We start from the raw sequence: 22222 nt of genomic DNA on the forward strand, positions 1-22222 counted from the left end.
AACAGGGAATGGAAACCTCTGTTGTTGTTGTTCTGTGTCTATATACTCTTTCCCCCTGCATTTGATACTTGCCCCATTCATCAAGAGACAGACCATTGCTAGGATCCAGAAAATGGTAGAATGTAACCTGCTTACAGAGAGTAAATTCATACAGAACTTTTTGACAAATATCTGCATATAACAGAAATATTAAAAAATGCATATTTACAATATAACATGAGACCCATTTTTTTACTCCCAGAAATAGTGCCACAATAAACCGTGGTGATGTGGTACTGGTAATATTTGCATTCGTGGCTGAAAGTGAGATTGCAGGATAGGAGAAAAATATTGACCATCCTTTGTGACTCTGAATACACCCTGATTATCTCTCACCAGGACAATGGCACTATTCTCTTATCTGGTGTCCTGCTGCCAGTCAGAATTGTGTCAAAACAGCAGTGACAGAGTAGTGTGCCTTTAAGCTCCTTTCCAAAATGCTCTAGAGCAGAGCAGTAGATTACAAGACCGGACAACACAGTACCCATCCAATATGTGTGCAGGTGTTCTGGTGTGCATGCATTTCTCATACAAATCATTCCTTAGAAAAGTGCTTGGAAGATATATTATTCTTCTATAATAAAATGATGGTAAGTATTTGATTGATTTGTATAAAATGTCATAGAAATTGCCAAGTACTAACCTCCTGAGGTAGTAAAGTACAGAGCATTAGGTAGCCTGCCAAACTGCCATGTCAGAATTAATTGCACATCATATTATCAGCAAGAATGATACAGGCTAAGCCACTGTTGATGCATTCTTTTTTCCAGGCTTATTGTAAGTGGTCTTAAAAATGCCCCAGAGCAATAAAAGATTTCACTAATTTCCATGATCCCTGCTCTTATATGTGGAAAAGCTACAGAGAGTTAAACATAATGTGGCCTTGTGCAGACAGGATGTTTAACTATGGTTAGTGATTAACAGGTTTGTTAGTTAACCCTGGTTAAGAACCACCACCCCTCTCCCAAGCAAGTCTACAGTAAAACCATGGTTTAGCCTAGGAGACATCAGCAAGGAATGCTTATCATCTTGCTCCCATTATGGTTTTATCAGGGCAGATTTAATACTTAACTAACCAAAACTTGAAAATTTGCTTCAAACCATGGAATCAAGCAATAGAATCATACTTTGGTTTGTAGTCAGACCAAGGTGTTTGGACGTAACACTTAAGAAACGATTGTTAAGTGTTGTGGGCTGGATCCAGGTTAAGTTAGTTGCACTTAGGTTCCACTGAAATCAATGGGACAAGGTAGTCATTGCTTAATTTAAATACCGCTGATTTCAATGGGAACTTAATTCAACTAACTCTCTGGATACAACTGATGGTCTTCATAGGGCTTACGTGGTACATTCAGTATCTCTGAAGTCATTATTCAGATGCTTGTTGGAAATGTTAGGCCTTGAAATCAATTGTTGCCTCACTAATATCATTTCCAAATGAGATTTCATTTAATATCGGTAGTAGTATTCCGTTACATAGTGGAATACTCTACTCTTCTTGTAATGTTTTTAAAATCTCTTCGCAATTTGAAATAATGAAATGTTGAATTGAACTGGAAGCTTTATAAACTTGTTTAGGCTATGGCTCTGTCAGCAACAGAGAGACCTTCCTGTAGGGCCTTTATTAGCGCCTCAGTGCTGCCTTGGCACTGTCCAAGCTGCAACAATCCATGGGAAATGTACTGGTAGCTCTCATGGATTCTGCTACCCATTTCACATTGTTCCATATGCCTAAGATGTGCTGCAGGATCCAAGGGAAGCCTCTTGCAAGAGTTCCCATTATAAGACCTTGCTGCCGCCAGGTTGAAGGAACCAGCAGATTTGCACCCATAGATTTGAGGCTGTAAACACAACATTCCCCATGAAGGTGCCGGGATGTGCGTGTGTGATGTCAGCATGCATGTTGACATGCATGTGTGATGTCAGCACGCTGCGGGACATGCTGACACCAGACGCACAAGCGCCCACAGCATGCACAGCCCTAGGCACTCATGGTCCTGGGACTGAGAAGTTTTCTGCTTGTCTCATGCTTTCTAGGAACGGATTCGGGATGTTTTCTGTTTGCCCCATATCTTTCCCCAGGAAAAGCTGCTGTTTAGCACCGAATCAGAGCAAGCATCAATCTGCAGAAAACCCAATTGACGTTTGCTCCGATCCAGCGCTAAAGAACAAGTTTTCCTGAGGGAAAGCAGTAGGACAAGCGGAAGTCTAGATGAGCCCTCAGGCTCAGTGGCCTTGTCTGCCTGGAAAGTGTTCTGGCAGCCACAACATGCAGGAGAAATGCAGGGAAAAGCTGAGCTGAGAAGGAGCTGAGGTTGCATTCATGGGTTTTTGTAGTCACAATCCGTGTGAAACGCAGCAGCTGAATGCTTCCTATAGACCTATTTTCTCTACCACAGCACACACGGTACATATCTGAATGGATAAAACCTTTGCCTGAGAGTATTCTAACTGTTGCTCTATGATACTTCAGAATGCTACTGGGAAACATACAATGCATTAATTGTATATTGCAATTAACGAATGTGTGCATAATACCTATGTGCTCTCAGGCCTGAGGACCTGGGACGGCTGTTCAGTGCAGAGTGCAAATAAGTGTGGATCATCTTTTACTTCCTTAGAAGAACAGGCTCTAAAAGGGGAGTGCAGGGGAAGGATTAGTCTTCAAGACAAGGGCTTAAGCACCATTCACAGCATGCAGGGAAGCACTTAGCTCTGGGTTCCCTTCATGAGCCTCAGTGAAAATTGCAGGTGTTCAGCACCATGCCTAGTGTTTGGAGATCATAAGCAGCTATATTAAAGCTGAGTGTTTATTAGTATTGTTATTAGCAAGCGTCATGCAGGATTTAGTCTGAGTTGGGCTTAAAAGCTTCAATGTGGCACTCAGAGATTCAGGCCACAGCAGGCGTGGAAGCTTCATGGATTTGTAATTGGTTAGTGGGTGAACATAAATAGGAAACGCAGCAAGGGACGTAGGTGTTTTGTTGAAGAGGGAACATGGGGACAAATCTTCTAAAGGCTGCAAGGAAAAACAGCGTGATTTGTATCCATTGGCGGTGCTGTACTTGCTAAGATCAAAGGAGAACAGAGTAGCTCAAAAGAGTTGCCTGTAACTGGTCCCTGTCACTGTCTGTGTGGGCTTCAATGCTGATAGTGTGTGGGCCGGAAATAGGGAGGAGAGGTAAGGGATTACAATCACTTAAAAGCCCCTAGAGCACAGGTGAATAACCTGTGGACTCCCATCATTCATAACCATTCTGACTGGGGCTGTAGGGAGCTGGAGTGCAGATCACAGGCTCCCCATGTCTATACTGTATTGGCCTCTGAGGGCAGGCAAATATCATGGACTGGCCCTATCAAGGTTATTTCCTTCTTTCCCCTTGCTTCATGGTGTACCAGTATTCTTTTAATTTAGCTCTCTAACTTGGAGACCTTTTTAAACAATACCATACCTGCATGGAAGCTGTTTTTTCATTGGCACCTCCTGATAAGCTGGGGTAATGTTTAAATGATCCAACCATAAAGGGAAAGGATATATCTGGCCAGGCTGCCCTTGGAAGCACCAGTGCCATCAAGTCTACCCTAGACCACAAACAATGAGGGCGATAGCCCCCCAAAAGATCAACAACTTGCCACCGCCAATCATCCAGATTTTCACTTCTATTTTAGGCTTTCATTTTCTTAATTTTTGGTTAAAAAAATAGGGATCGTCTTATACATGGGGGTGCCTTATACATGGAAATATACGATATATATTTGTACATTATGCTGCAGGTGGTATATAGGGTGCAAGAGGATAGGTCTTTGCCCCCAAGGAGATTACAATCTAAAATATGGCACAACTAGGTTTTAAAGAGGCAGCTGCAAGGTAAGATATGTAATATCACACAGGTGTTATTGAGTGGGCCGTTCCAATGATACAGAGTAAAGGCAGAGGTTTTTGAGGGAGCAGGAGACCTTTCACCAGACGTGGTGGAGGAGCTGAAGGTCATGGACAGGGATGCAAAGAGATATAAGACCAGAGAGATAAGAGAGGCCAGGCCAAGGTGGACTTAGGAGGCTAAAGCACAAAAAGCTGATGCTGTATCCCGGAGTAGCAGGAAGTCAGTATAGGAGTTTAAGAGAATTTCACGTGTTTAGAAAGAAGGGGCAGCTGTGGTGGTGGAGTATTTTAACTGTGCTAGTGAGATTATGAGATTAGGCAAAACTTCAGTGCTTGAGCTTGGTTTGTAATGAGTCTGGAGTGGTTCTTATGTTAAATGTTTGTATATAGTGTGTAGTTAGGCCCACATAATTTTAAACATTTTATTCAGGGGTTGCCTGACTTCACTACTGCACAATCTACTTTCCCTATTATTATTATTTTAACTGGACTTGTCATGGTTCACTGATGACGTTGCCATACCCAGTTAAATCCTCGGTTCATCTAGCTGTAGTATCCACACTGACTGGCAGTGGCTATTCAAGGTTTCAGGCAGGGAACATTCCCAGCTCTACCTGGTGATTGAACCATGGACCTTCTGAATGTCAAGAATATGCCCATCCACTGAGCTGTGGCACTTGCACATGAGCTATGGCCCTCCCAGATAATTAATCTGTTTCAAGTAATCTTGAGCATACACACTTGCTAAAAAACACAAAATGTCTAGTTGGACCAGGTCAAGGCCCACCTCTCTCAGCAAGAATCTGGTCAACCAAAAGTCAGCAGCCATTTACCAATGACCCATCACTTAAAGACAACCTACTTTCTTCTCATACCTGGTTTTTATACAGGCAGGGAACACTGATAAAAAAACAACAACATCCAAACCTGTTGCAGTTCTGATCCTCCGTTTTTATATCAGTTCAGCCTATGATTGATTCAATGGCTTTTGAAATTATGAGTGACTGGTTTAATGCCATATGTGGCTATATCACACCAACAATATTTTGGAGGTAGCAGGGGACAGATAAGACTGTCTGATTACTCTGCATGTGCGTCAAAGCAAGGGCACATCCTTTCTTTGACACACAATTCTTTCTCTCTTCTCTGCACTTCACCCAATGACTTCTTTGCCTGAGGAGTTCCTTACCTTAAGATTGGCACATGCTGGTAAGTCATTGTTGGTGGGTATTTCATTGTTGGTGTTCTCGGGTCCCATTATCTTAGATCTGTAAGCTGTCGTAGTTAAAGCTGTGGTTGTCTGGACAGGTAGTAAGGGCTGCCACACATTCACATCTGTACCATTGCCAAAGGCCTGAATTGCATTTTCTGCAGAAAAAAAATACAAAGCCAATTCTGTTTATGAACAAATAGTTTAAAATGGACAACACTACCTCAATGACATCCTGAAGGGAAATACTCTTACAACGTTAAGTTTGTGGGTCACAGATTTATTTTCATCTGACAAGGAATGCAATGCTTTGAATAAAGGTAAAGGTAAAGGTACCCCTGACCATTAGGTCCAGTCGCAGACGACTCTGGGGTTGCGGTGCTCATCTTGCTCTATAGACCGAGGGAGCTGGCGTTTGTCTGCAGACAGCTTCCGGGTCATGTTGCCAGCATGACTAAGCTGCTTCTGGAGAACCAGAGCAGCACATGGAAATGGCGTTTACTTTCCCACCGGAGTGGTACCTATTTACCTATTTGCACTTGATGTGCTTTCAAACTGCTAGGTTGGCAGGAGCTGGGACCGAACAACAGGACCCCCCATTGCGGGGATTCGAACCACCGACCTTCTGATCAGCAAGCCCTAGGCTCTGTGGTTTAGACCACAGCGCCACCCGCGTCCCTTTTAATAATAATAGAATAATAGAATATTATTATTTAATAATAATAATAAGTCTGAGTTTAAATTAAAACCATCAATAATAATAGAATGGCTTAAATTCAGACTTACAGGCTGCCTTTTTAACATGCCAGCAAAGAGCCACATCAGCAGTGGGATTGCTCAGGGCACAAAGGCACTGAGTGTGGAATTTACACAAAATATTTGTACATCTTTAGGCAGTTGAAAACCCAATTTATACTACAATCCTCAAAGTTCCCAGGGAAGACCAGTTGTTAAAACCACTATAGGAATTGTAGTTCTGTGAGAGAAATATAAGGCTCAGGACTCTTAACAAAACACAGCTCCCAGAATTCTGTGGTGGAAGCCATGACTGCTTAAAGTGGTATGATGCTGCTTTAAATATACAGGGTAGATGAGGCCTAAGGCAAATCTATCGAACCCACATTTAGGTAGTCTATAAATAATTCTCACCATTCCAGGATGTACTATCAATGTAATATGTTTGATAAGCCAAATGGTAATAGCAAGGAACTGTCTGGTTTATTTATAATAATGGCTTTTTTATACAACAAAAAATATGATGCATTTTTAATACAATGTATTTTAAAGATTTTTCTTTTCTTTCCCCCTTTCTAGTCTTCAAACAAAATATACATAAATAGGTGGGAGAAGCATACTCACACTAGAAGTTGAAAATGGAAAAGTTGAAAGGCTTATTGTAGGTTTTCATGGGATTAAATACTCTGTTTATGGTAAGAGTAAATTGGCTGGGTTTTTTTATAACACACACACACACACACACACACACACACACACACACACACACACGAATAGAAAAACCGTTTTTAATCAGGTCTTTGGGGACTCAGCATGGATTTAGGGATTTCTTACTTCAAACTCATTGTATAAGAAATAAACCATTTCACTGGGGACATGAGCAAGGAATTATTAATACATTCCTTCAATAGCATCCACAAATCTAACTTAAAAAAAAACTTCTAATAAATGTGGGAAATGATTTATAGACTTCAGAAATGCGCAGGCTGATGTGACGAGGTGAAGAAAATCTGTATGGATTTTCATGCCTTGCAGCACATTATAGAAAACTAAAAAATGATCCCAAAGAACTGACAGATAGTTACCCTGAATGAAATAAACCGACATATCATTGTTAAAAATACTATCACCCACATTCATGGAACTAAACACTATTATGTGCAAACCATTTAGTGCACATTTAGAAGATCCAGTGGTACAGTCCTCTTGGGGTTGTAACTTCTGAATAAAGACAGTGGGAAATGCAGGTTTTAATGAACCCCTGAATAAAATGAGACTACCTGCACACAGAAAAGTAGCTTGTATATGTATGTGCACACAGAAAGCTAGTGTGCATGTCAATGAGAGCGTTAACCTACAATCATTCTTGGTAGTAGCTTTTGATAGGCAGGGTATTTTCTTCATTCAATCATGATGTCCCTTCACCTACATTTTGAAGTGCTATACTGATGGGAAGATTATACCACATGATTTTCCTGCACAAGTAATTTGCATTTAAGCCGGTTGAGAAACCTTAAAACAATGACACACAGCCCTATCCTTTGAGCCACTGTGGTAGCCAAGAAGGGTAAAAGATTAGAGGCAAGGGCTACTGCCCAAACAGAATGTGACAGCCTGTTATACAGATATTTAAAACACATGCAGATTAACAGCCCGACACTGTGCATCATTAGTATTTTTTTATTTAAAATAAAGGTTTACAAAAGTCAGCCCATTAACAACAACAAAAAGGATAATGGAACATTTATCCCCCTTCCGTGAAATGCTATTAAAACAGGGACACCTTTAATTTCTTCATGAAGAAAAGGTCTCTCTGCCAGGGTGAGTATAATTTTTCCTCACAGTGTCCTCTAATGTCATTGCTTTATCTTCATTAACATTTTTATTCCGACAGCAAGAGGAGAATGGAACTGGGGTGATTCTTTTAAAACAGAGCATGTATTGGTGCAGCAATGCTTCCATTTCCAAATTGGCAAATTATTCAAACAAGTATGTTTATATGTAAGCATCAACAGGTCACACTCAGTACTTAACTAGCTAGGCTTCCAGACATCTACATTGTTACTTTTAAGAAACTTGAGTTTAAACTCAATTTATGTGGACTGTTCCTGAAGCACGTTTCTAATTTGAAAAACAGGTCTGACAGCCTAGTTAGCGCTTCACATTTAACCAAGATCTAAAGCTGCACAACGCAAGGCCATTTCCCAGTTCCCATATGACATTTTTCCTATATGGAGATAATGGCTAGATTCAGATGGAACACTAAATTATGGTTTAGCACTACAGGTGCAAGCCTCAGGCTCAGCACTCTCCCCTCCCATTTCCTCCTCTAGCGTGACTGCAAGGAAATCGGACGCTTTCCCTTCTGTTTTCAGCTCTCTGTAGTTTACCATTATGTGCAAACCTGGCACTGGAGTTAGTCTTAACTACGGTTTAGGGAAACAACCAGGATCAAAACCATGGTTTTAAGTTACTTGTTCCCTAAACCCGAGATGGGAAAACTCAGGCACAGGCACCCTATATGGCCTCCCAGGCCTCTCTATCTGGCCTTTCACCAGACCATGCCTCCTCCCTAGGCCACACCCCTCACTAGCCCTGCTCTATGTTTTTGCCTGTCTGGAATGTGTCCTCAAGCTGTGATAATGCCTGCTGCTTGCCTGGATGGAGGATGGAGAAATGTACGTGTGAGTATGGTTGTAAAAGCCTCTGGATTTTACATGGCCAAAATGCAGCCTTCTGTACAGAGGTAGCATAAACAAAGATCTAAGCTGTACTAGGGTAGTTCATGTTGATGGGTGGAGTTGAGAGCATCCATTGAGAAATACAGCAATTGGTGAAACATAGATAGTGAGGGCATGTTGTGGAAGAAACACCCCAGAATTTGTGCTCATTTATACAGGACCCCCCCCCAGTTAATTTTTGATTATGTAAACGAGCCCCTACATTGTAGGTTGCTGCATATATTATCCTTTAAACACATCACTGAATATATTTTATAGAACATAAATATGGTACTCACTGAGACAAATGTTATCCTGGAAGAAATTCAGAAATTTCAGACATTCTTCTAGGTCATTCCCGCTATTGCTGCAATCACACCACGGAGCGACACTGAGACTGTTGTAATTTAAATAATTTGGAGTCATAACTGTGCCTATTAACAAAAAGAAACAACAAAACATGTGATTACTGTATTTATTTTTCAATAGCCCACCCTCCTCCCAGAAACCCAATCAAGAAATGAATATCATCTTGTAGATGAGAGAAGGAGAATGGAGAACAGGATTGAAATGTTAAAATACACAAGTAAGCTAAGCTTGGAGTAGATATGAGATGAGGATTATGACTATTTTTACATGCCTGAAATCCTTAAATATGCCCACAGCTGATCCAGTACAAGAAATCTATTGATTTAGAACGGGGGGGGGGGTATTTTGTTCAAGGTAATATACAGAGAAGGTATTAACATTTTCAGAAAATAATCATCAGCCAGCTCTGATTCGTATCTGTCAGGTGTGGGGCTGGTGGGTGTGACTTGGGGGAAACAGCCTTGTGGCCTAATTAGACCAGCAGGCCAGGGGTTCCTCACACTTGTTTTATTAGAACACAACAGGAATGAAGCACGGTAGATCTCTGGCACTGTTCAAAGTTTAAATTTGTTTTTCATTATTTGCTTCTCATTAAATATTAGGGTCTGATTTTACTGTTCCAGGGATCCTTGTGGGTTTTTTTTTAATGGGTTTCTGTGGTTGCTTACAAATGGATTGTATTTGTATTCTGGTCTCCTTTATAGTATTTGTCTCTGAATTTATGTCTGCAATAATAAATCAATATCAGACACAATTCAAATCAAAGTTGTTTGCACATACCTGTAATAGGGTTAAACAGTGTTGGTGTAATTTTGTCTCATTAAAATCCATGGGAGTGTTGCCATATAGATACTCATCATATGTGTTTAATAACTGTAAGGTTGAGTACCGTATTTAAAGAGGAGTGGTAGAGTGTATATGATGATGATGACATGCTTTGGGGGGTGCAGAGTGCAGGGGGTAAACGAGAAAGATCCTCATCAGTGTAGCAATGGGAAACTAACTACCGGTACATGAAAACAGGTTAAGAGCTCCGGGTACTTTCTGAATGGCACCAAAGATGGCCAGAACAGAACAGGAAATAAATGCATCAAACCATTTAGGGTCTGAAATGATAAAATGCAATTATGGAAATGCTGCCAAGGCATGGCTAGTATCACCAGGGATGGGAAATACAAGTATATGTTTATTTAGTGATCCCTATTAGAAAGACATTGGAAAAAATAACATAAATATGGAATATGAACCTAAGGACAGATGTGAAATCAAGCACATTAGATTATTTCTCCTGCCTTTGACTTGCTCTTCTAGCCAACATTTTGGACTTGAGTCCCTGCCCCCTCCCCCACTGTCTTTCGGTCTCTCTCTCGCGCGGATAATTACATGATTTTCAGAAGTGGTAGAAAACGTGAACCTATTTGAAGATGCTCTCTGGTCATGTGTACTAATGCTAATCTTAGGTAACACAGTGATGATGGCTATATAGCCAAAATGGAACTACTGAGGAGCAACAGGGAGGAATTGGCATGCTTACAGAAACCCCAAGGTTCGTTCATATCTCTATCTATCTGTCTATCTATCTGTTATCTATTGATGAGCGGGAATGAAATGGTGTATTCTGTAAGATGGCATGGTTGGCTGGCTCCCTGAGCACAAGCACTCCACGCAGCATTCTGTCCCTCTGGCATTTTCTATCACATACCACTAAGTGTTTAAATTTGTATTAATGCAGAGTGTTCCCAAAAGCATAATACAATACAAAACCACTATTTTTCTTCAACAGAAAAAAGTAATATATTATGACTGATCTATCTGGCCACCATTAACACATCCAATTAGGACATAGCATTTGTTCCCTGTGCTTCAAAGAGTATCATATTAATTTCCATGACCACTTTAATGTGGCAAATATGTGCTGAAGTGATTGCAACCCATCATTTCCATGTCATAAGGCATTTTTGCAGTGGACTCCTATTTGACAGATACCTCAAGTTACTTTTTCAATCCCTTAAAAAGTCACCATTCTGTGGCAATCACCTTATCATCTAAAAAGTGAGAGGTAAATGTTTTCTATCACTTAAAAACCACTTCTCAAGCTCACTATACATCTGCAGTCTATATTCTCAAACTTGACTTTAATGTTATGGCTCCCACATAGAGATAACTAGCAGGACCCTACATTTTGACCAGAACATCTGAAAGTCACTTGCTGTGCACACTAGCACATTTACATTGCAGAGCATCTCTATAAGCAGTGCTAATTTGTGGAGGTAGATGCAGCCAACATGCAGAATCTCCATGCAGCTGGGCTAGGGAACATAGCACATGGTTTTGAAAGGTTATACTCGTAGTGTGGACAGCCTCCACATATTGGATATAATTAGCTCTCAAAATGGGTAGGAAAAAACATGGCAAAAGAGTTGAGAAAGGAATCCTGGACAGGTAGCCATACAACCACAGAATGCACATATATGCCCTTGGCGTCTAGATTAATACTAGGCTGACAAGAGCTCTTGGTATCCCAAAGAAAATGAAAGGCTGGTTTTGGAAGCCTGTGAGTTTTTCAGAGTAACAGCAGTAAGCAAGACATGAACTCTTGTTACACTAGTCAGCTTCCATCCTCTTGACTGTGTCTTGGGGCTGCTAGCAAGGAAGAAGAATGTGCATTTCCCCTCCAAAGTCAGATCTCCACTTGATTTCGCTTCCTTAGAGACCCATTCCCTTGATCTTGATGCCAGAGAGTGTTTTTGCAATCTTTCTTCAAGCAGTTGTGCAGTATCTTTGCCCATGGAAACAGAAAAGTACCTCTCTGCTGGAACTGGGTTATCCTTAAGGTTAAATTGCATAATGGCTCCAATAAAATCCTCAGCAAAAGTCCCTGTGTCTGGGAACTACTTGCCAGCAGCTGTTATTCTGAGTTATCCATTAGTACCAAAGTTATTTCTTGCCAGCAGCTAGCATCCATACATCACTTGATTGGATCTGATGTCTAAGATACACGAGTTCTTTGTCCAGGAGTCAGTTTCTTTTGTCTGCAGCTTTTGCCTTTGCTTCCATAAAAAAGCAATTCCCAAGATTTTTGAAAGCTACCATACTTCTCCAGTCATCATACTTATTTATGATTAGCAAACTTGGCCAATAAGTATTGAGAAGTGTTGCCATTTTGGCCCATGAAAATAAAACAGGGTAGTTGTATTTCCTTGATCACTATTTGTCAGTTAAAATGTATGCAATTATTAGAATAACATAGAACTGTTTGTCAGAAAAACAGAAAGCTACTAATGATCCTGTACATATCTACATACAAAGAAGATCCGTGAAATTTCATGGTGTACAGCTGTTTGGAGCACTAAATATTACAGAGAGAGAGCGAGAGAGAGAGAGAGAGCTAACCTACTAATATATCTTAACACATCGTCTTTCTGAGCGAGAGCATTCTGTTTTGCTCATGCTTCCCCCAGGTGGTATCTCATCAGAAAAGATGTTTTTAACAGCTATAGGAGTTGAGCTGTGGTTTTCACACCTACCATAAACAGCTAGAAAAGTTTCATGACAGCTGTAGACTCTGAGCTTGAAACAAATCTAATACAGTATGTAAGTCTTCTTGCCGTTTCTTTCTCATGTTTCACTCATACATAAATACTTAGGCTGTGTACATATTACCATTTACTCTAGCTCAAGCATACTCCCATTGTTGTTGTTTCAGCTCATATACACATTAGCCACAATCCATACCTATCCTGTAGTTTCTTGAGAAATACTGCTGTTTGATGTCTTTCCCCCCAAACTAGTTTCCATTTGATTTGAAAAGGTATGCCACATTCACTTTACAGTTAAGCTGAGGTGTGTCTCAAAACACACACAGATGGCAGCTTCATGAATATGAGTTGGGGGTGGGGGTGGTGCAGGGAAATCAAATATGTAATGCTCATCAGGTGAACATATCCCCACCCCTCTGTGGTGTGTACAGCAACATGCAAATACAACTTGAAATGCAGTGGGGTGGGGAAATTCCCTCACTGCATTTTAAGCTGCTAATGTGTACATAGCCTTATCTAGTCTGCCACCTGCCTACTACATTCTGGACATCCACTGCCTTAAGATGAGCGCTTTCACTACGAAACCAGCAAAATACCAAAATGGAGTGTGCCTCCACTGTCAGAGTCATTATGTTTGAGAATCCCAGATGCTGGAAAGTGCAGGAGTGGGGCGTGTTCTTGTACTCGGGTCCTGCTTGCGGGTTTCCCACAGGCATCAGATTAGCCACTGTATGAACCGAATGCTAGACTAGATGGGCCATTGGCCTAATCCAGTAGGCTTTTCTTATGTTCTTAAAGAACAGTTTAGCATGGTGAGTACAAATCACAGCAAGTCACGGGCCCCACAGTCCATCCAGGGTGTCCTCTGGGGTGAGGTTGAGGATGGAACAATTGCTTCTCATTTCACTTAAGCATTATGTCCAAATCCTTCCCCACAGAGTTAATTTAGCATGAGCATATGGGTCAAAATGTAATTGATGATACATTTAAGCCACACCACTCTAACTGCTGAAATTGCAGGTGGAAATACCATAGTCATTTCCTTTTTATACACATAGACCCTAATGCCATCCATCCATAAAGGGGTGCCAAGTATATCATCTTTATGATTACCTGTCCAGGGCTGTTTGCAGGGGGGAACAGCCTGCCAATCATTTGTATGAGCTAAAAGATATATATGCCTTATGGTACAGCCTAAGATCTGGATAATTAAATCTTTCTTCCAATATTGACAACTGCAGTTTTTAAAGTGAAAAGGGAGGCAAAGTCCCACAAAGAAACTTCTGAATTCCATATTATGTTTTTGAAAATGACTTTAGGAAAAACATAAAGGAATACTACAAAGCATCAAAAATTATCCATGGAAAGATATTCATCTTATGTGTATTATTCCACCCCAAATACTACATCTTTCCTGTCATCAATCTGTTAAGCTAGCTTTCTGACCCATCATTTAATGTTGACTTATTTCAAACAGTCAACACTTCGTTGGGTTCAGTTGACACCACTAGCTCTTGTTAATCTAAACCAGAAGTGAAAACTTCCAAACTCCTCCTTGAGGCTGCTGTGGGATAATGTGAGCCAAAAGCTCATTGCAGTTCATTCTTATAATGCAGGGATGTCCACTGTGGGCAAATGTCTTGCTCTGAAGTGAAGCCAGTGGTACTTGACAGTCACTCAAGCAGAAGTAGCAATGATAAATCCAAATGTTAATTGCGATAATGATCTGAAGGGATAGTTTTGCCTTTACTGGGAATGACAGGTACCTCAGAAACCATTTAATAAGGACACAGGGGGTCATTCACAAACAGACTTCTTGGAAACAAATTAGAAGATAATTGGTTTCATTCATCAAGGAAACTATCCTTTCCCTAGAAAGGAGAAGTCGTTTTCATAGCAAAGTAAATTTCACCCAAGTTACTTGTGGGATACAGTATTCAAAAGCTTGCTCTAAAGAATAGTTCAGATAAACATAAAAACTAACTGTGCATGCATTTACAATGACCCCCCCCCCCAACGCCTATATGGGAAAAAAGAAAGGGAACTGCCAACAGAAAGTCAGAACATGTTATAGCTTCCCTATGGTAAACAATCTCTGTCTCAGTAGTAACACGTGCATGTCCACACCACAGTAATTATCTTATTACATTATTCCACAAGTAGATACTAGGAATGCAGAGTGGGGGCACAGAGACTGACAAATAATATAGTGATTAGTTGCATACTTGTTTGTTCTGGGGGTCCTAAATTTTACCAGTCAAGTGATCTACTACAGCAAAATAGATCCATTTGTGGAAGCAGTTTTCCATGCCTGGTATGGCTGGACCATAAAGAAAGCTGATTGCTGAATAATGGACTGCAAGAAGATCAAACCTATCCATTCTTAAGGAAATCAGCCCTGAGTGCTCACTGGAAGGACAGATCCTGAAGCTGAGGCTCTAATACTTTGGCCACCTCATGAGAAGAGAAGACTCCCTGGAAAAGACCCTGATGTTGGGAAAGATTGAGGGCACAAGGAGAAGGGGATGACAGAGGACGAGATGGTTGGACAGTGTTCTCAAAGCTACCAACGTGAGTCTGACCAAACTGCGGGAGGCAGTGGAAGACAGGAGTGCCTGGCATGCTCTGGTACATGGGGTCACGAAGAGTCCGACACGACTAAACGACTAAACAACACCTGGTATGGCTGTATTGAGTGGCTGGATATGTTTGAGGGACATTCCCTAACAAAGCTACCAGTTACTAGTATGTGAGTAGTTGTCCCCAACTAGAGGTAATTCAGAATCAATTCTTTAAGAGTACTTCACATGTGGGCTCTTTCATTCAAAATATTCTTCCTTCCCTGGTACACAAACCTTTTGCCCATTTGCTTTCATTTCCATGAACTTTAGGCTTACGATTACTGCCTTGGAAATTTCATTAATTTTAATTCAAAGGTAAATAGAAAAGAACTTTAAGAGCTGAGCTATGCATGGATTGTGTCCTGGTTTTGTGCTTATACATGACTGATGGCATTTGGGCCATGAGCATTTCTTTTATCTCTGCTTTTCAACAAAATCTTCAAGATGCCTAAGATGTTGTGGGGTTTGGCATGACAGAGTTTCAAAGATGTGATCTCCCAAGCCCACACTCCCAGCATGCTTTCACTCCTGTCTCAGCACCATCTACGCTGATTTGGTCATGTCCACAGAATGGAAGAGGGCAGGATCCCCAAGAACATGCTCTATGTGGAGCTGGCTTCAGGCACAAGGACTGTTGGCAGACCAACTCTGTGTTACAAAAGTGTCTACAACCATGACATAAAGGCTGGCAACATCAACCCTGCTATTTGGGAATCCCTTGCAGATGACCACAGTCTGGAAACAGACAGTCAGGTTGTGTATCCATAGCAGTGACTAGAGCAGAAATGACCACTGGGAGGAACGCAGAGAAAATAAATGCTATGGTGTATCTGCACCAGCGAAACCAGATGTGCTCATGTGCCCCAGTTGCAACAAAACATGTCCCTAGCGCCACAGCAATTTCCAACAGTTTATCTTCAGCCCCAAAGGCACACTCTTCCATGTTCTCCCAAGAGAGATGGATGCCAACAACAGCAAATTCTTGGGAGTCTCCCTTGCCTTTTGTTTCATTTTCATACACACACCAAAAAAAGCCTCTCTTCTCACCCGTACCTATCCACCCTCACCCCCAAGAAAAGCAAACCCAAGGGAGGGAGGAAAGCCTTACCAATAAGCCCGGAGTAAGCAAGGAGGCAGTCAGCATAGTTTTCCTTCAGACAGCTACTAATAGATCGTGACTCAGGCTGGCAGTTTGTGAAAAAATCTGCAAGGCGAGATCTGCAATGTGGTAAGAAGAAAAAGAAAAAAATACATATCTTTAAAAATCAGACCTCCAGGCTGTCTTACCTTTTGCACTCTCCTCTCTTTTTGTCAATATTTAATTCTCCTTTACACACATACACTGTACACATTCAAACTGTTAAGAGTACCATCTTTAAACACAGCATTTATCTCAATGGTGCATAGCAAAGAAGTGTTAAGGTATAAACGGGCAAAAATAAGATAAAATCCTACAGCCAGTGCTCTGGAAAATGCACATTTTATACATGACAGAGCACTCAGAACACTCCTGCTAAGTAGAGACAACAGCTAAATCCATCAATGAAGTGTTCACTTGGTGAGATTCTTTCATCAGCATTTGAAATATGTAAGGAGACCATGGCAGGGATTCACCTAACAAGCCCCATCAGCAGAAGCACTGTGCAAGGATTTCCGCTTGCGCGGCGGGGCTTTCCCTACTACTCGCCCTGTGTGCCCCCTGCAACTGGCTGGGGTGTGTGGGGTGTGTGTCAGAAAAATCCCAAAAGCACATTTTTTGGGGAGGCAGGAGGGAAGAATGTTATGCCTGGCAAGCTGAAATGCTTGGACTGATGGAATGACTGGAGGAATATTATGTTGAATTCTTCCACCCATAGATCTGTCCAAGCAGGTGAGCTAATTGATCATGTAGCAAATGCCTGGAAGCCTCATTGTCAAGTGGTTTGCACTGCAAAAATACCTACAGAGGCATCCTTTAAATTGCCACACAGCACTTCTTTGCTTGTCATTTGAAACCCAAAAGTACTTTCACTTACAAAAAGAAGAAAGGTACAGAATAGTTTTAAGGTAGGTGCTGGATGGCTTGCTCAATGCCACATAAAATGTCTGTTGCACTCCCAAGCCTCCCTCAGCTAATAATTTAAGTGCATGAGAAAAGCTTCAACACTAACGATTACCATTGTCTGAGGCAGAGGAAGGGATCCTTAAAACTGTGGCAATGTATAAACTGTGATGACGCACTTGTTGTGTCCATGCACAGTGGGTTCTGAATTTAGTGTTCTAATCCAGCAATTGTGGGTGCAGTATGTGAAAGTGAGTATGGGACTGCTGAAAAACTGACATATTCGCATTATTGGATTGGTTAGTATCAGTTTATTTTTATTTTTAAAATGAATAGCCCACTCTGTCTTTCAAATGGCCTCAGAGCAGTAAACAGCAAAAAAAGTTAAAACAATAGACAAAAAGCAATTAACAAAAAGAACAACAATACCTGGTAACAGAAATAATGAAAGGCATAACCCCCAGCAAATTAACACAGTAGGAGTAATCAATACAAATGGAAAACAATCCCCAACACAGTAGCAAGAAAACAGGGACTAAGAAAACCAGCCAGTTCCAAAGCCAGTTTTTTAAAGCCAATTTTTTTTAACCAAGCATATAATGACACAATGCTGGAGCCAGGAGGGAATCCCTGCAGAAGGAGTTAAATGAAGTTGGTGCCATTAATGAAAAGGCCCTGCCCATTCTGGAAATTCACCACACTCCAGCTGGTGGGGGACACGCTGCAGGCAGCACTAGGCTGCAGGAATATGGCATTTAATTTTAATTTAAAAATATATTTCCACCCTTTCTATGGTCACAAATATAAGTTTAAAGATGTGTGAGTAGTACCTAGTGAAATATCAAGAGGCTTGTTGACTAAGGTCACGTCCACACTATACATTTAAAGCACACTAATATCACTCGAAACAGTTGTTTCCTCCCAAAAATCCTGTGAACTGTAGTTTATTAAGGGTGCTGTGAAGTATAGCTTATATAGTAGTGAGTGCTTATAATGTATCGTGCGGATGTGACCTAAGAGTTCCAGTGATGGGTGGGCTAAGCTTCTGAACCTTTTATCAATCACTCCTTCCCTCCCTGTGGTTAGAGCAAACAGAATTAAAAGAAAGAAAATGGGGCAAAGATGCTTGATTGGCACAAAGCATGCAGATTAAAGAACTAAACTTTCTCGGCAGAGAATTCAGTTCCCTTCAGCACAGAATTTAGTTTTGTTGTTGGCAGAGAAAATACAGCTGTGCTTACCCGCAATCCTATGACATGCTGCGCTCACATGATTAGGCCCATTAATGAAATAAATGGCTGACAGTGTAATAAACTGAAGATGAATGCTGTGCTAGGCAGAACTGTAGAAGCTTAATGTTTTGCAGGAAAACAGGAGCTTCCCCACCCCCAGTCCAGCTACAGGTACATCTCAGTGATAGCCTATCTATGTGTAAAACTGAGAAACCAAAGTTCTACAAGCAGCTCTCTCAATGAAGGCACATGACTGTCATCAAGGCTTAATGATTATAGTTGCACCTTATAAGAAACCCATTCCTGCTTAACTTTGCATAGTATTTTAATACGAGTAAGTAAAACAAACAAAAATAAAACAATTGCTGTGTGCTTAGAGTACTTAGCAAAGAATAATTTCATAGAATCATAGAGTTGGAAGGGATCCAAGGGTCATCTAGTCCAACCCCCTGCAATGCAGGAATGTCAAGTAAAGCATCCATGACAGATGGCCATCCAGCCATCACCCAACACCATAAAGTGATAGCATAAACTCATTGTTTTCTTACCTAGAACCAGTGCTTTTCTTTTCAAGGGGTTCTCAAGAGTACGTAGTACTGGCATCTCTTTTGTTGTTGTTAAAAAGTTCAAGAGTACTCAGTACTGACACCTCTTTTTGTGGTTGTTAAAAAGTGTGACACTTACTGTAACAACTTTATGGTTAGTACCGGCACCTATTTTTCTAGAAAAAAAGCACTGCCCAGAACCCATACAACCCCAAAGGGTTGTGGCCAGAGGAAGCATGAAAGGGGTGGGGCCAGTGGATGTGATTCTGTTTTCTTATTACACAGTCTCTGAGCAAGAGATGCCTGAATACTCCCTTGACTGGCATCGGCTCTTCTGCGTCTCAGGCAGACAGACAGAGAGAACTTTCTCAGTGGAGAAAGTTTTTAACAGGAGATTATAGGGACTATAAGCAGACATAGCATGTGCTCTACCAGTAAGCTATGCTCCCCCACACCCATTTGATCAATAAATCCACATCAGCCTCAAACACAGTATGATCTCTTTCATATTGACACTCTCTGAAGATGTAGGAAAATCATGAACTTGTTACTCTACTGTTTACACCTTGGCCCTTTATTATTATTATCTTAATTATTTAGATTTCCTACTCAAGGGCAAGCCTGCGGTTATTGCTACTTCTTGTCCACAAATAATAAATTTTTAAAACCTGCACAAGTGGTTGTAAAGAAGGAAAGGTTCCTGAGAACTGGAATATTTCAGTTCTCAGCTGTCACTTTAGCAGTTATCCTTTGTATACATTTTACCATTGGAAAGCAAAAACCAACAACAAATCTGTAAATTCTTGCAACTTTTTAAAAGGAAAAGTCTCTGGAGACTAATTAATTTTGTTTGCTATTATCATTTGATCTATTCTTGTAAAGAGAGCTAATGTGCTTTATTGAGTGGATTGAAAGTAGAGATGGATGGGTAAGCTTGCAAAAGTTCAAAGGCTTTTCTAATCTTAAATGCACATAGAGTTATACTACTCTTCTAGGAGTAGGAACCTATTCAACCAGAAATCTCCAATGTTCACAGTTCATATCAGGGCAGAGCAGGCCAACTAGGCAGAACAATATATACTTGATTAATTTTTATAATTTAGAGTTGACCTTGGGACTGTAGGATGCAAAACATAGGAAGGAAGCAGGCTAGGATTAATTCAGAGATGAATAATAAAACTGTTTGGATAACTTTTGAACTTTATTCTGATGGCTTCTGTGTGAATCACTTCAGTCAGGAAGGGATGCATACAATATTGTCCCCATGCAAATAACCCCCAGAAGTCAAATTCCCTGGCCTTGTTTGCAGATTATCACTGAGTGTGAGCATTCTATAACTTCTCTGCTTTGGATATTATTTAGGTGCAGTAAGCTGAAGCTGCCACTCCCTTTTGTTCATATTCTTCCTCAACCATATCTGTAATGTGCACCAGTGCACAGTGCAAAAACAATCTTATTGTGTTGGTGGCCCTGACTGCATCAATATTTCTGTTTTGTGCTGTGCTGAATAAATGTGCAGACACATTTGTGCATATCAGTAACTTGAATGGGAAAAGGAAAAAATATGCAGTTAAGTAGAAGAAATGGAAAACTGTGTCAAATTGCACATGCACCTATCTGTAGGGGGCAACATGTTCACATGTCCTCCGTCTGACTGAGTTGTTGCTGCATAGTGGGATGGAGAGGGTGAGGTGGTAGCAAGGTTGGCCCAGTGTAAATGCACCAGCAGGGCCACCAGATTGGTTCTGCTGGCATGTTTGCCCTGTGACAACCTTGCCCCTTGCCGTCTCTGTCCCTGCACGCAGCAGTGACTCAGGCAGAGGGAGGTCAGCATCCACTACTAACAATACTGGGATTAATTTTAGAACTTCTCCATGTTAGACTGGAAGGAATGCAAAGCAGAATGTGGAGCAGAGCAAAAACCCAGAATAATAACGGAAAGGCCAGGGAAAATCCACTAATTCACAAAAGAAAATTATACTTACTACATTTCCGTACACATATCAGTATGTATTGAAATGTGATGACGTAATCAAAATAGTTGAGACCTTTAAACCTTTCTTTATTCCAAATTCTTGAAAAGCTCATTGATGTTTGGAAATTATCTGAAGCAATTATCACTTTGGCCTTTTTTATGGTTGCTCAACTGAACTGTGGCAAACCCTGTGTATGCTATTTGTAAAGTGCGTATTATCCATTTGAAAAGAACTGAGGCCTCTGTGTTCGGAAAACTCTGCCAAATTTCAATGAATGTATTTCCCTTTTGATACTTATTTATTGACCTAGACCTTGGCTTATCTACTGGTGATTAGTAACAGAAGTGATTTTGAACTCATTTGCAACACAGTTTGTGTAGTGAGGTAAAATTCACTTGAGAACATCAAGAACCTCATTAACCAAAACTACAATCTGAGTGACTGGATGGATCTGTCATTGTGTATGGCTTGCACATGGTACAATGTTAAAAAAAGAAAGAAAGAGAGAGAGGCTCTTGGAATCCAGTCAGAATCAGGCACTCTTTTGAAGATGGCATAAGACAGGATCTGCTGATCCTACCCACTAAGCAGGGCTGGGTCCAAGGTTGGGCCAAAATTAATTCTTGATTTCAGAAGGTGGTGGGCAGTCAAGGAGGAGAACAAAAGACTGGTGACTATGGTTCCTGTTTGTCTAGTACACAGTAGCGCCTGGTGCCTTTTGGGACTGGAAGGGCAGAAGACAAGGAGCCCAAACAGTAGGTTGAGCTAGAACCAATGACAGGCAGAGTTAGCTAATTCTAGTTTTGTCCCCATCCTCCTACCTGTTGAATTCTACAAGGACAACACAGAGACTAAGAATCATGAAGTTGACAGAGTGCTACCCCCTGCACTGCTTAGAATGCACGTAGGTTGGGACTGCCTGAGAGAATTCTGTGGTTGATGGGACAGTGTCCCATTCGCCCCAATGGATCAACTTCCACTGTGAAAACATCTTCCAGTAGAAAAGGCAGATTGTGATAGCTAAGTAAGAAAAAGCAAAACAAAAGATCTTAAAGCTTCCATTTTGGATTTATGAGATGCACTTGCTATTCTCTCCCATTCCTGAGGACAAAGGCATGGGGTGACTAATAATTAGCCAACTCTGCTCAAGTGTCTAGACACCATTTGGCAGGCATACCCCCTTTACGTAAGGGGAATGTTACATCAAAATTGACAATAAAGCACGGCTGAAGTTTTCAGGGAGGACAATTTCAGACAGGAGCATCCATAAAAGCCATTTAATCAGAAAAAATCAATCTGAAAAGAAGCATGA

General features: G+C 41.0%; 1 protein-coding gene across 1 annotated transcript in view; it reads right to left on the reverse strand.

Annotated features, from left to right (window-relative positions):
• The window catches only part of GFRA1 (GDNF family receptor alpha 1), a 178906-nt gene that overhangs the window by 25830 nt on the left and 130854 nt on the right, over nt 1-22222 (reverse strand). The window contains exons 5-7 of the mRNA XM_035137505.2: nt 16225-16334; nt 8887-9021; nt 5112-5290 (exon numbers count right to left, since the gene is read on the reverse strand). Of these exons, the coding sequence (XP_034993396.1) occupies nt 5112-5290; nt 8887-9021; nt 16225-16334 (424 nt within the window). The remainder of the gene's footprint in view (nt 1-5111; nt 5291-8886; nt 9022-16224; nt 16335-22222) is intronic.

The sequence above is a fragment of the Zootoca vivipara genome, chromosome 5 (genome assembly GCF_963506605.1).
Source record: "Zootoca vivipara chromosome 5, rZooViv1.1, whole genome shotgun sequence".
NCBI lineage: Eukaryota > Metazoa > Chordata > Lepidosauria > Squamata > Lacertidae > Zootoca > Zootoca vivipara.